The sequence below is a fragment of the Thalassophryne amazonica genome, chromosome 2, assembly GCF_902500255.1.
Source record: "Thalassophryne amazonica chromosome 2, fThaAma1.1, whole genome shotgun sequence".
Lineage (NCBI taxonomy): Eukaryota > Metazoa > Chordata > Actinopteri > Batrachoidiformes > Batrachoididae > Thalassophryne > Thalassophryne amazonica.
In genome coordinates this window covers 18,933,700-18,949,222 of record NC_047104.1, presented here as the reverse complement: position 1 = coordinate 18,949,222, position 15,523 = coordinate 18,933,700, and the positions used below count along the sequence as shown (strand labels likewise).

General features: G+C 41.7%; 1 protein-coding gene across 1 annotated transcript in view; it reads left to right on the top strand.

Annotated features, from left to right (window-relative positions):
- aldh1a3 (aldehyde dehydrogenase 1 family, member A3) overlaps positions 1–9,475 on the top strand; it is a 196,393-nt gene extending 186,918 nt beyond the window's left edge. Inside the window, exons 12-13 of the mRNA XM_034184024.1 lie at positions 9,038–9,112; positions 9,394–9,475. Of these exons, the coding sequence (XP_034039915.1) occupies positions 9,038–9,112; positions 9,394–9,463 (145 nt within the window). The 3' untranslated portion in view covers positions 9,464–9,475. The remainder of the gene's footprint in view (positions 1–9,037; positions 9,113–9,393) is intronic.
- The last annotated feature ends 6,048 nt before the right edge of the window (positions 9,476–15,523 follow it).

The window sequence follows — 15,523 nt, the reverse complement described above, 5'->3', positions numbered from 1 at the left end:
TCAATTTGTGCGAGTGAATTCATTCGCTTTGTTTGTTTTAATGTCAGTTAGCATATTAGTGGCTAACGCTAATTTAGCGTGGCCCTGCCGATCTGTGCTGCAAAAACTTGCGTTTTATTACACCATAAATCCCTGATTCGCTCATTCAATTCTGGAAAGACAGATGTTTGCAGTGAAAATTCGCTTTGAATTAAACTAGCAGCAGGCATTTTAGAAAGTTGCTAAGCTAATTCTTAGCACAGCATGTTTTTCACCATAAATCTCTGGATGCGGCGGTCCAGTTTTTTTTTTTTTTCTTTCTTTTCAAACATACACATTAAACATACAAACATGCACGTTAAAAACAACGTACGACCATGGTGGTCCATTACGGCAAACATTTAACATAAGGTTGCTTGCAACATATTATCACACTTTGTTCCAAAACAAACCAATAAAGCCCCTTTCACACTGGCATATTCGTAGAGCTGCTTATTGTGGCATATCGTCTTCGCCAAATTGAGCAGCTCTACGCCCACTTTTAGCAGTTCTATGTCAAGTTTTTTCTCCCTACGCAGCACTATGTTGAGGGCTATGTGCATAGGATGGAAGAAATTAAAACATTTTAACATTTCATTTTCCTTGGCGTAGAGCACTGGACACAGACAATATGCAGTTTTAAGCAGATCTGCGCAGCACAGCGTTACTGCATGCAAGTCTGTGCAACACGGCGCTCCCGTACACATCCAAAAACTGAGTGTTGCATCCAGAGGAATCAGCTGGAGAACAGGATCACGCAGACGGCCTGATCGATCAGGTCTGATCAAACCTGAATTAAGCCCCTTTCACATTGGCGTATTCGTAGAGCTGCATGTTGCGGCGTTGTGTTTTATTGAAATACACCCGAAATGCACGCATACTCAGCCTTTTTCCGTGTTTGTGGATCTACGTGTGTTCGCTTTTTAATGTGTGCACACAGTCGTGTGTACCTTGCCACTTAGACCCAGTTCCCTCCTGCCGGCTGTGCGGAACACATCACTGCACTTGGAAAACAGTGGACAGTATCAGGAGGTCTTTATAGTTTCATTACTGCCACATATGCAGCCAAAGATGATATTTTCTGCCTCTGTGGAAGTGCGCTCAGTTCTCTACTGCACTGTGTGGTGCTGCTCAGAAACAGTCATTTAACATTATTATTACTTTTTGTCTTAGTGGATCATTTTCATTGTGTACACATGCAGCTGAGTCTGGCTGTGGTAAAGGCTGCTGTGAATGAAGCGCTGTGACTCTAAACTTTTAATGCTCTGGTTGCTCCGATCAGGTCCGCTGATTTGATCAGACCTGATCGATCACGGTGTCTGATGAGCGCACCAACATGCAGCGACGGCGCTTTTATTTTAGAGTCACATCGCTTATTCAGGTTTGATCAGACCTGATCGATCAGGGCATCTGAGCGCACCAACATGCAGCGACAAGGCTTTTATTTTAAAGTTACAGCGTTTATTCAGGTTTGATCAGGTCATCTGAGCACACCAACATGCAGCAACTTTTATTTTAAAGTCACAGCGCTTAAGCCTCTGCAAGTTTTGCTTGCACAGTGGTGGTGGAGTGGTGAGAAGAGGGAGAGCAGGAGAAGGAGTGGGGTGGTGAAAAGCTTGGGAGCTACCCTCACAATGTCCTTTGCCTTCCCTTCTTTCCCTTTTCAACCCAATTTGCCAGCACACACTTAGGCAATAAAACTATTCCATTGTGATGAATAAATAAACACTATAAAATAAACAGAACACACACACCAACACCTGGGTGAGGGCCCAGGTGTTGGTCACAGTTAGTTTCAACATTGCTGTTCTCACTGGACGTACTTGCACACACACATTCAATAACAGACATCCGCAGTGCATTTGTCAAAGTCATCAGTGATAACACAATCCTTAAAGAGCCGGTATTAGTCTTTCCTTATAAATAGCCGTTTGTCCATCACAGTGAGTTAGTCAGCAAAAAATTATTACCCACAGTTAGGTCAGCATGGGAATTGCTCCATTCTCATGCTGACCTATGTTGGATTTTAATTGTGGAGCTTCACCGCAGCAAGGCTGACCGTCTGCGCGCACAATTACAGAGCCACCATATGTTTTAATTCTCAGACTTTTTAACTGTCCTAAAGGCTCCCTTAAAAAAAAAAAAAAAAAAAAAAATCTGCTGACTACCTATGCCTGACCCTAGCTTCCCCACAGGACTGTAACAGTAACACATCTCACCTTCAAGGTACACAAAAATCGCAACAATCAACTAACCTATTTTCCCAGAACACCTTCAGGGGACACAAAAATCACAACAAATTTCTCTAGAATACCCTTCAGTGGACACAAAAATCAGCAAATTTCCCTGGAATGCCTTTCAGGGCACACACAAATCACAACAATCAATCAGCTTGTGCAGTTATTAACTTCACATGAAAACTGATTATTTAAAATAAGTTAAAAATCAAATCAATGTTTTGACTAAGTTACTGGACAGTATTCCAGGCTACTGGTGGTTGGCTCTCACGGCGGTATTGTATCACTTCCTGTTCCGGAGCACAGCGGTGTTTTGCTGTATCTGTTAGCTGTTTAATCTGCGCAGTTAGATTGATCTAGTTAACTAGATAACGATTTGTTTCACAGTGTAATCTTCACGTGCCTTAACTAAAGCACTCCCTCTGCTGAATCACCTACATTATTTACACATTATTCACTTTGCGAATAATTAATTAATTAATTAATCCGCTAGCTTAGCGCAGCTACTAGCTCTTAGCCGGTTTAGCATGGCGGCTTCTCCTGTCTCTCCCGCACTTTTCTGCTCTGGGTGTGAAATGTTTACTTATTCCCCGGCCTCCTTTAGCAGTAATGGTACTTGTAGTAAGTGTAGCTTATTCGTAGCTTTGGAGGCCAGGCTGGGCGAATTGGAGACTCGGCTCCGCACCTTGAAAAATCCTACAGCTAGCCAGGCCCCTGTAGTCGGTGCGGACCAAGGTAGCTTAGCCGCCGTTAGTTCCCTCCCGGCAGATCCCGAGCAGCCGGGAAAGCAGGCCGACTGGGTGACTGAGGAGGAAGCGTAGTCCTAAACAGAAGCCCCGTGGACACAGCCAACCCGTTCACATCTCTAACCATTTTCCCCACTCGGCGACACACCCGCTGAGGATCAAACTCTGGTTATTGGCGACTCTGTTTTGAGAAATGTGAAGTTAGCGACACCAGCAACCATAGTCAATTGTCTTCCGGGGGACATTGAAGGAAATTTGAAACTGCTGACTAAGGCTAAGCGTAAATTTGGTAAGATTGTAATTCACGTCAGCAGTAATGACACCCGGTTACGCAAATCGGAGGTCACTAAAATTAATATTGAATCAGTGTGTAACTTTGCAAAAACAATGTCGGACTCTGTAGTTTTCTCTGGGCCCCTCCCCAATCGGACCGGGAGTGACATATTTAGCCGCATGTTCTCCTTGAATTGCTGGCTGTCTGAGTGGTGTCCAAAAAATGAGGTGGGATTCATAGATAATTGGCAAAGCTTCTGGGGAAAACCTGGTCTTGTTAGGAGAGACGGCATCCATCCCACTTTGGATGGAACAGCTCTCATTTATAGAAATCTGGCCAGTTTTCTTAAATCCTAAAAACCGTGACTATCCAGGGTTGGGACCAGGAAGCAGAGTTGTAGTCTTACACACCTCTCTGCAGCTTCTCTCCCCCTGCCATCCCCTCATTACCCCATCCCCATAGAGACGGTGCCTGCTCCCAGACCACCAACAACCAGTAAAAATCAATTTAAGCATAAAATTCAAAAAGAAAAAACAATATAGCACCTTCAACTGCACCACAGACTAAAACAGTTAAATGTGGTCTACTAAACATTAGACCTCTCTTCTAAGTCCCTGTTAGTAAATGATATAATAATGGATCAACATATTGATTTATTCTGCCTTACAGAAACCTGGTTATAGCAGGATGAATGTTAGTTTAAATGAGTCAACACCCCCGAGTCACACTAACTGCCAGAATGCTCGTAGCACGGGCCGAGGCGGAGGATTAGCAGCAATCTTCCACTCCAGCTTATTAATTAATCAAAAACCCAGACAGAGCTTTAATTCATTTGAAAGCTTGTTTCTTAGTCTTGTCCATCCAAATTGGAAGTCCCAAAAACCAGTTTTATTTGTTATCTATCGTCCACCTGGTCGTTACTGTGAGTTTCTCTGTGAATTTTCAGACCTTTTGTCTGACTTAGTGCTTAGCTCAGATAAGATAATTATAGTGGGCGATTTTAACATCCACACAGATGCTGAGAATGACAGCCTCAACACTGCATTTAATTTATTGTTAGACTCGATTGGCTTTGCTCAAAATGTAAATGAGTCCACCCACCACTTTAATCATACCTTAGATCTTGTTCTGACTCATGGTATGGAAATTGAAGACTTAACAGTATTCCCTGAAAACCCCCTTCTGTCTGATCATTTCTTAATAACATTTACATTTACTCTGATGGACTACTCAGTAGTGGGGAATAAGTTTCATTACAGTAGAAGTCTTTCAGAAAGTGCTGTAACTAGGTTTAAGGATATGATTCCTTCTTTATGTTCTCCAATGCCATATACCAACACAGGGCAGAGTAGCTACCTAAACTCTGTGAGTGAGATAGATTATCTTGTCAATAGTTTTATATCCTCATTGAAGACAACTTTGGATGCTGTAGCTCATCTGAAAAAGAGAGCCTTAAATCAAAAGTGCCTGACTCCATGGTATAACTCACAAACTCGCAGCTTAAAGCAGATAACCCGTAAGTTGGAGAGGAAATGGCATCTCACTAATTTAGAAGATCTTCACTTAGCCTGGAAAAAGAGTCTGTTGCTCTATAAAAAAGCCCTCCGTAAAGCTAGGACATCTTACTACTCATCACTAATTGAAGAAAATAACAACCCCAGGTTTCTTTTCAGCACTGTAGCCAGGCTGACAAAGAGTCAGAGCTCTATTGAGCCGAGTATTCCTTTAACTTTAACTAGTAATGACTTCATGACTTTCTTTGCTAATAAAATTAAAATTAGAGGAAAAAATTACTCATAACCATCCCAAAGACATATCGTTCTCTTTGGCTGCTTTCAGTGATGCCGGTATTTGGTTAGACTCTTTCTCTCCGATTGTTCCGTCTGAGTTATTTTCATTAGTTACTTCCTCCAAATCATCAACATGTTTATTAGACCCCATTCCTACCAGGCTGCTCAAGGAAGCCCTACCATTAATTAATGCTTCGATCTTAAATATGATCAATCTGTCTTTATTAGTTGGCTATGTACCACAGGATTTAAGATGGCAGTAATTAAACCATTACTTAAAAAGCCATCACTTGACCCAGCTATCTTAGCTAATTATAGGCCAATCTCCAACCTTCCTTTTCTCTCAAAAATTCTTGAAAGTGTAGTTGTAAAACAGCTAACTGATCATCTGCAGAGGAATGGTCTATTTGAAGAGTTTCAGTCAGGGTTTAGAATTCATCATAGTACAGAAACGGCATTAGTGAAGGTTACAAATGATCTTCTTATGGCCTCAGACAGTGGACTCATCTCTGTGCTTGTCCTGTTAGACCTCAGTGCTGCTTTTGATACTGTTGACCATAAAATTTTATTACAGAGATTAGAGCATGCCATAGGTATTAAAGGCACTGCGCTGCGGTGGTTTCAATCATTTATCTAAGATTACAATTTGTTCATGTAAATGGGGAATCTTCTTCACAGACTAAGGTTAATTATGGAGTTCCACAAGGTTCTGTGCTAGGACCAATTTTATTCACTTTATACATGCTTCCCTTAGGCAGTATTATTAGACAGCATTGCTTAAATTTTCATTGTTACGCAGATGATACTCAGCTTTATCTATCCATGAAGCCAGAGGACACACACCAATTAGCTAAACTGCAGGATTGTCTTACAGACATAAAGACATGGATTACCTCTAATTTCCTGCTTTTAAACTCAGATAAAACTGAGGTTATTGTACTTGGCCCCACAAATCTTAGAAACATGGTGTCTAACCAGATCCTTACTCTGGATGGCATTACTCTGACCTCTAGTAATACTGTGAGAAATCTTGGAGTCATTTTTGATCAGGATATGTCATTCAATGCGCATATTAAACAAATATGTAGGACTGCTTTTTTGCATTTGCGCAATATCTCTAAAATTAGAAAGGTCTTGTCTCAGAGTGATGCTGAAAAACTAATTCATGCATTTATTTCCTCTAGGCTGGACTATTGTAATTCATTATCACGTTGTCCTAAACGTTCCCTGAAAAGCCTTCAGTTAATTCAAAATGCTGCAGCTGGAGTACTAACTGGGACTAGACAGAGCATATCTCACCCATATTGGCGTCTCTTCATTGGCTTCCTGTTAATTCTAGAATAGAAGTTAAAATTCTTCTTCTTACTTATAAGGTTTTGAATAATCAGGTCCCATCTTATCTTAGGGACCTCATAGTACTATATCACCCCAATAGAGCGCTTCGCTCTCAGACTGCAGGCTTACTTGTAGTTCCTAGGGTTTGTAAGAGTAGAATGGGAGGCAGAGCCTTCAGCTTTCAAGCTCCTCTCCTCTGGAACCAGCTCCCAATTCAGATCAGGGAGACAGACACCCTCTCTACTTTTAAGATTAGTCGTAAAACTTTCCTTTTTGCTAAAGCTTATAGTTAGGGCTTGATCAGGTGACCCTGAACCATCCCTTAGTTATGCTGCTATAGACTTAGACTGCTGGGGGGTTCCCATGATGCACTGAGTGTTTCTTTCTCTTTTTGCTCTGTATGCACCACTCTGCATTTAATCAGTGATTGATCTCTGCTCCCCTCCACAGCATGTCTTTTTCCTGGTTCTCTCCCTCAGCCCCAACCAGTCCCAGCAGAAGACTGCCCCTCCCTGAGCCTGGTTCTGCTGGAGGCTTCTTCCTGTTAAAAGGGAGTTTTTCCTTCCCACTGTCGCCACGTGCTTGCTCACAGGGGGTCGTTTTGACAGTTAGGGTTTTTCTGTAATTATTGTATGGCTTTGCCTTGCAATATGAAGCACCTTGGGGCAACTGTTTGTTGTGATTTGGCACTATATAAATAAAATTGATTTGATATTCAATTTATTTCTTTCCTAAACAACACAAAGTTGGAAATACTCAATGTGCAGAAACTCTGTACCTTAATACAAAGGGTTTTCTTCTCACCCTTGATTTGCGAGGACTCGATTGTTTGGAAAAAAATATCGTCCTCTGTTCTTGATGTTCTCCAAGTCAGGTATCAGGATCAGACCACTGGGTTTCAGCACCAAAACTGTTAGACCCTGAGTTCTTTGGGTCTGTCCTGGATCAACGAGACTGTTAATACAAAAAGGACAATTTATTCATTTCATGTGAAGTTAATTATACCAGATCTGGGGTTCTCACCATGCTGAGGTCGCACAGGGACTCGTTCAGGAAAGAGACCCCGAACAGTTTATACAAGGTTTTTATAGACAAAGAAGTGATCCTCCCATGCGTGTGCTTACGTGATCAAAAATGCCATGTAATGTTTAGGCAATGTGGCTAACTAGGTCAAAGTTGAAAAGACATTAAAACAGGCCCTTGTTAGTGGAACCGCTGCCTGTTACGTCTGTCAGGGCTGGTGGTGGCTTGACACAAGAAATGGGAGGAGACCAATGCAGACCCACAGGCATTGTTGGCTTAGACTGCTAAAAAGCTTTATCTGAAGACCAGGCTTAGGGTTTGGTACACAGGTAGTCAAACTTACTGGCAGAGGTATCAGAAATGGTGCAGGTTGGGTCAAGGTCCTGAAATGAGCAAAGTTCATACAAACAGTATCAAGGAGTAATACAGGCAAAACAGAGGCAGAGTCAAAAAACAGGTTGAGTACAGGGCAACGGCGAGGCAGAGTTCACAAGCAAGGTCAAAAACACAAAAGAGCAAACAGGATGAGAATTAAAGGCAAGAAAGTGAACAGCATCAACAATCAGGAACTGTGAGGGTTTTAATAAGGAGCAAACTAATCAGGTTGATGTGAAGCAGGTGTGTGGAAGTTTCTGGAAAGAGGTGTGGTTTAGTGAACAAAGAAGAGGGAATAAAGGCAAGAGAGTGCGGGGGTAAAACAAAGCGGTGCTAAGCAAGAGAAGTGAGTGACAGAAACTGAGAAACATGACGTGCTCAAATAATTAATGTGAGCAAAACAAAAGGGGCAAACCTAAGAACGGATGTGACAAGCCAAAAAGGGGAAAACAAGAAAACTGATGATTAAAACTAAAACTAGAATGGAACTGTTATTGACTGCTACAGAAAAGTGAATATAATACAAATAGCTGTTTGTGAAAATAATGTGTTTTTGGAGGTGGGGTACTCGGGGGGGGGGGGGGGGGGGCTCACCCGAGGAGTAATTCAGTGTAGAAGCACCACTGCGCACACACACACACACACACACACACACACACACACACACACACACACACACACACACACGCACACACACTCAGGGCTGCACCAGACACTTTATGGTCGATGCCTGCACCTGCACTTTACTCAGTCTGCTGCTCTGTGCCGTGTGACTGTGTGCTGCTATTTGAGCTTGAATTTGCACAGCTTCTTTTTTGGGACCTCAAATTATTTTGTTTTATAGTATCATTGTACTGTTTTGTTTTTTTTAATAGTTTGCATTTCACATACTTTATTTTTGTATTTTGCATACCTTTTGTCTCTTGGATTTTTATATTTGTGTTACTACTTTTATTATTATTCTTATCACTTGTACCGTGGGCCTCAGAGTACTGCTATTTAATCCTGTGTATGTCCGGTACATATAGCATTGACAATAAAGCCCACTTTGACTTTGAAGATCCTGTTGAATTAAATCAAACACTTAATGAAAACAATACAAAATAAGAAAAAAAAAAAAAAAAAAACAGTCTTAGACAACAGACAGGTCCAAAGTGGGAGTGGTGAGGGTCTGCAGTCAGTTTACACTGATGACAAATAAAATCAAATCTGTCTGTCTTTCTGTGTGTCTGTCTGAAGGGTAAACTGTTTTAACGCCCTTCATGTCCAGGCTCCCTTTGGAGGATATAAGATGTCTGGCAATGGAAGAGAACTGTAAGAAACATCACACCTTCTTTATTCTAGTACTTCATATTGATACCTGTGCACTGTATACTGTATTGTGTGCACTGTTTACTGTGCACTGTATGTTGTGCACTGGATACTGTGGCCTGTGTACACAGTATGCTGTACAGTGTACACAGTGTACAATACATAGTGCACAGCATACAGTGTACAACACTATGTGCTGTGCACTGTATAGTGTGCACTGGATACTGTGCGAGGGTTATTGTGCAGTGTGTAACGTGTAACTTGTGTGCCTGTGTTCGCCACAGGGGTGAGTATGCACTGGCTGAGTATTCAGAGGTGAAGGCAGTGACCATCAAATTGAGGGACACACTTTGAGGACAAACTGGATCCTGCATCGCATCAATCACAGGTGTAGGCCAGAGACATCTATGTGCACACTCAAAGCGTCATTTAGTTCAGTGTTTTGTGCCTTTTAGGTTTCCTAAATCAGGTCTAAATCAGTGAGAAATGTGGTTTATGGACTGAGTCATATCATGAAGGTGAAGACTTCATGATATCATCACTTAAAGGCTCAGTCATTTCAGAGTGAGCAACAAAAATATATATGCTTTTTTTTTGGACAGGTTCTGAATAATTTGAAGTCTATGGAACACCTGTCAAGTTCAGCAGCAGCTGTTGTTGTAGATTTACTTCATTGTAAACTGACGGTGTCGTCTTCGAACGAGTGGAGACACAAAGCAGCTACTTCCTGTGTGCGTTTGTTTGTTTGTGGGTTATTCTTAGACTACGGGCACTTATGTCCTTTGATATTGTATGAAAAACAGAAAGAAGGGGAAATTTCACACTTTTATAGTTATCTTTACAATGAAAGTGTGTTAAGAAATTTGTTCTAGTAGTCTATGATAACTTTTTCACCTTTTTTCAGCATCATTATATGTAAATATTGCCGTTTTGTGCTTGTCCCACACCCAGACTTTTGATCTTCAATGATAAAAATGAATGGTAAACGTTTTTTTTCTAATATTTCAAAATATCTCTGAATAAAATATCAGTAAAATAATCCACACATAATTGGGGTATTCAATGTCATACAACTGATTTTTTTTTTTTAAACAAAATGTAGTTGTCCCACACTATTGCCGTAATTTCCACCACAACACTGTAATGTCCCTTTAAACAGTTTGTATGAAAGATTGTTTGGGTAGTTTCTATGGAGATAAACAGTGACATCAGAGCACATGTATATAGCACCAAATCACAACAAACAGTTGCCCCAAGGCGCTTTATATTGTAAGGCAATGGTGTGGTGGAAATTACATTTACAAGGCCAATAGTGCCCGTAGTTAAAGAATCACCCTAGTATGACACTGAGCCGTTATTGTCTTCCTGAAAAGAAACATTCTCTGTTTTACACTGTTAGCCCTGATTTAGCTTTTATTTATTTGTGTACACCTACAAGCACATATTGGCAAATTTCATTTTGTCTGCAGTTTTTTTGTTTTGTTTTGTTTTTTTTCCTCTCTTTGTGTTTTTTAACACTGAATGACACAAGTCAAGCTGTTTTTGTTTGTTTCCGCCCGGAGAGCTGCCACACAGTGGGAGGACGTTAAAATCATGTCCCTGCTATGTGAAGCTGTGACTTGTGGACTTTGTTGCTGTTCCATGTCATTAGCAGCGTTTGATTGGCAGGTCCCATTAAAGTCACAACTTTAAGCAGTGTTTTTTTTTTTTATTATTATTATTATTTCTCTTACACTGCAATTATTGTGCTGCTAATTTTATCTGGCCATTGTTCGAGGGCATTCTTGTCACCATGGGCTGGAGTGCTTTGTTCTGAATGATCTGGTTGCTGTTTTACTTGGCTGTTCTAGAAATCATATTGACTTTTGTGAACATTGTGGAATTTTTCATATTTAACAGTTCTTAATGATCAGTTCATAATCTATCTTCAGTATGGCAATGAAGATGTTAAAGCTGACAAAATGTTTTCTAAAGTTCTGGTAAAATAAAGTCCCCTTACAGAAAGTGATCTGACAAACAATGAGTGGCTCATTGTGGAATAACTGGCTTGTGGCCGGAGAGAATAAGAACGCCATTCTGTCAAAAGTTTAATGGATGACATGACAGAATCAGAATCAAATTTATTGCCAAGTAAGTTCTCACACACAAGGAATTTGATCTGGTGTCACTGGTGCTTAAACAACAATAAGAAATGAGCCCACCACCCCTTTAAGAAGGACTGCATTTCTTTTACATTTTTTATAGATTTTTTTTTTTTTTTTTTTTGAAGCAGTGCTAAACAAAAACAATAACAAGCATTTTTTTAACATGGACTGCACCTGACATTCCAAGAAAAAGACAAGGCAGAAAAACAAACAAACCATGAACGCACCTTCCTAAGTTACAATAAGAATTTCAAAGTAAAGTGCAAGTATCTTTATTAGTCTTCCTAGGAAGAAATTTGTCTTGGGCAGAGGGATCTGCTGCACAAACAACACATCCATCAGTACATACCACCCATGCATAAAAAAAAAATAATTACATAATAGGTCAAATTTAAAATACAAATACATAATCAACAAAATTATATCTGCATCTTTTTTTAGAACACTGTATTTATTCATTTTAAATTGGCACACATACAGCTATACAAGGGTAGGCTGAAAAGTTCTAAGGCTCACTATAATGCAGCTAATGCATTACTCCTTCATGGGGAGCCTTAGAACTTTTCAGCCTACCCTCGTACATCAGAATTATTTCTCAGCATTGTGCAAAAAGGACTAACAGAACATTAATAACAAGAACAATACAAAAACACTAAACAAAACAAAAAGAAACACACAACTCCCTCCCGAGACATAGCAATTCTTTGTGTACACATTTGTCTAGATAAACAATCAAAATCTCAATTTCACTTTATGCAGAAAAAAAAAAAAATCAGGTTTACAATTCTTCTTCTTCATTAATATTTGCCAAGGTCATGTTTTTCACAAATTCTCTAAATAGTCCCCATATCTCTTCAAACACTGCCAGTTTCCCTTTCCTAAAGGCCCCTTCACACATCAAATCACATCAATTTTATTTATACGAGGTCTGTTAGAAAACTATCCGACCTTTTTATTTTTTTCAAAAACTATATGGATTTGAATCATGTGTGCTTGCATCAGACAAGCTTGAACCTTCGTGCGCATGCGTGAGTTTTTCACGCCTGTCGGTTGCGTCATTCGCCTGTGGGCAGGCTTTGTGGGATGAGTGGTCCAGCCCCCTCGGCGGATTTTCATTCTCAGCAAACAGCTGAGCTACTGCCGCTTTGCTCCATGAAAATGTTTTCAGAAATGGTGTCAGACAGCCAGGTGGAAACCATTTGGAAAATTCAGATGACTTTCGGTGAAGATTCTATTAGCATCACACGGATTAAGGACTATTACAACCGTATTAAAGATGGCCCACAGCGGCGGAAGGCGCGCTGCGCTCCGAGCGGCCATCGACAGGCTTGAACGACCAGATCATTTCCAAAGTGAAGGCTCTGTTGGTCCAGGACGTCGTGTGACTAGCAGAGAAGTTTCAGAAGAGATCGGGATCAGCACTTTATCGGCACATTCCACTGTTAAAGGAGAATTTGTAATGAAAGACGTGCGGAGGGATTCGCGCGTCGGGACGGAGCTGCAATGGCGGAGAACAAAAGCAAGTCCATGTTGGAAGTCTCACAGGACAAGTTGGAACATGCCCAGCTGTTACACAATTTCTTGGATACTCACTCGACTGAAAAGCCACCGAAAGCCGTCTGAATCTTACGAATGGTTTCCAACACGGAGGTGTTTGGGTGAATAAAAAGAAACACTCAGTGCATCATGGGAAACCCCCCAGCAGTCTAAGTCTATAGCAGCATAACTGTTGGGAAAGTGTAGTGACACGGACCCACAACAGGGGGCGTAAATGAACGGACAATAGAAGGAGTCAAATTATAACATTTTACTGTTGTGAATGACACAACCAAACACAGCAGATTCAGAATGTGCAACAGTCAATCAATAAAGGTGTCGTGTGGGCAGGCTCGACGATAGGAGATGCCCGTGTGGAAACGAACCGGAACCACACGATTTCCACCGCCACCGAACCCGAGGAATACTGGAGCCGCCAAGTCCCGGAGTCCCCAGGTGGCCACCTTCACGGCGTGTCGGATCTGGTACTGCTGGCAAAAAGCAAAAGACAGTCAAAGGGTGGGTGTGTGAACACCCAGTAACAATCCTGGAGGGAATTCCACCTCCACCTCTCACTCAACACGTTGCAGCGGTCTCAGAAGAAAAAGAGCGCCGTCTTGCACAGCCTCCACAAAAACGACCGGTACTCCTGCAAACACTCACAATAACAGATTTACAAATCTCACAAAAAGGCTGAGAGTATTACCTCTGATAGAAGATGATATCTCGGCAGTGTGGTGGAGGTGTCTTCCTGCTTTTATACCAGATGTGGATGATTAGTGACAGCTGTCATGGATGATGGGTGACAGCTGTCACCACGGCTTGTTCCTGAGGCGGCAGCGCCCTCTCGTGCCTGAAGCCCGCACTTCAGGCAGGGCGCCCTCTGGTGGTGGGCCAGCAGTACCTCCTCTTCTGGCGGCCCACACAACAATAACTAAGGGATGGTTCAGGGTCACCTGATCCAGCCCTAACTATAAGCTTTTTCAAAAAGGAAAGTTTTAAGCTTAATCTTAAAAGTAGAGAGGGTGTCTGTCTCCCTAATCCGAATTGGGAGCTGGTTCCACAGGAGAGGAGCCTGAAAGCTGAAGGCTCTGCCTCCCATTCTACTCTTACAAACCCTAGGAACTACAAGTAAGCCTGCAGTCTGAGAGCGAAGCGCTCTATTGGGGTGATATGGTACTAAGAGGTCCCTAAGATAAGATGGGACCTGATTATTCAAAACCTTATAAGTAAGAAGAAGAATTTTAAATTCTATTCTGGAATTAACAGGGAGCCAATGAAGAGAGGCCAATATGGGTGAAATATGCTCTCTCCTTCTAGTCCCTGTCAGCACTCAAGCTGCAGCATTTTGAATTAACTGAAGGCTTTCCAGGGAACTTTTAGGACAACCTGATAATAATCAATCAATCAATCAATCAATCAATTTTTTTATATAGCGCCAAATCACAACAAACAGTTGCCCCAAGGCGCTTTATATTGTAAGGCAAGGCCATACAATAATTATGTAAAACCCCAACGGTCAAAACGACCCCCTGTGAGCAAGCACTTGGCTACAGTGGGAAGGGAAAAACTCCCTTTTAACAGGAAGAAACCTGCAGCAGAACCAGGATCAGGGAGGGGCAGTCTTCTGCTGGGACTGGTTGGGGCTGAGGGAGAGAACCAGGAAAAAGACATGCTGTGGAGGGGAGCAGAGATCGATCACTAATGATTAAATGCAGAGTGGTGCATACAGAGCAAAAAGAGAAAGAAACAGTGCATCATGGGAACCCCCCAGCAGTCTACGTCTATAGCAGCATAACTAAGGGATGGTTCAGGGTCACCTGATCCAGCCCTAACTATAAGCTTTAGCAAAAAGGAAAGTTTTAAGCCTAATCTTAAAAGTAGAGAGGGTGTCTGTCTCCCTGATCTGAATTGGGAGCTGGTTCCACAGGAGAGGAGCCTGAAAGCTGAAGGCTCTGCCTCCCATTCTACTCTTACAAACCCTAGGAACTACAAGTAAGCCTGCAGTCTGAGAGTGAAGCACTCTATTGGGGTGATATGGTACTACGAGGTCCCTAAGATAAGATGGGACCTGATTATTCAAAACCTTATAAGTAAGAAGAAGAATTTTAAATTCTATTCTAGAATTAACAGGAAGCCAATGAAGAGAGGCCAATATGGGTGAGATATGCTCTCTCCTTCTAGTCCCCGTCAGTACTCTAGCTGCAGCATTTTGAATTAACTGAAGGCTTTTTAGGGAACTTTTAGGACAACCTGATAATAATGAATTACAATAGTCCAGCCTAGAGGAAATAAATGCATGAATTAATGAATTACAGTAGTCCAGCCTAGAGGAAATAAATGCATGAATTAACTTTTCAGCATCACTCTGAGACAAGACCTTTCTAATTTTAGAGATATTGCACAAATGCAAAAGCAGTCCTACATATTTGCTTAATATGCGCATTGAAGGACATATCCTGATCAAAAATGACTCCAAGATTTCTCACATTTGTTGGGAAGGTGTCGTAACACGGACCCACAACAGGGGGCGCAAATGAACGGACAATGAGTAAGCCAAAAGGTAACGATTTAATGTTGTGATATTACACAACGAAACGTGTCTTAATGTTCACAGTCAATAAACACCAGGTGACGTGTGGGCAGGCTCGAAGATAGAAGACGCCCGACGAGAGAGAAGCCGCGTCCCACACGGCCTCCACCACCAACGGCCTGAAGAACACCGGAGCCGCCA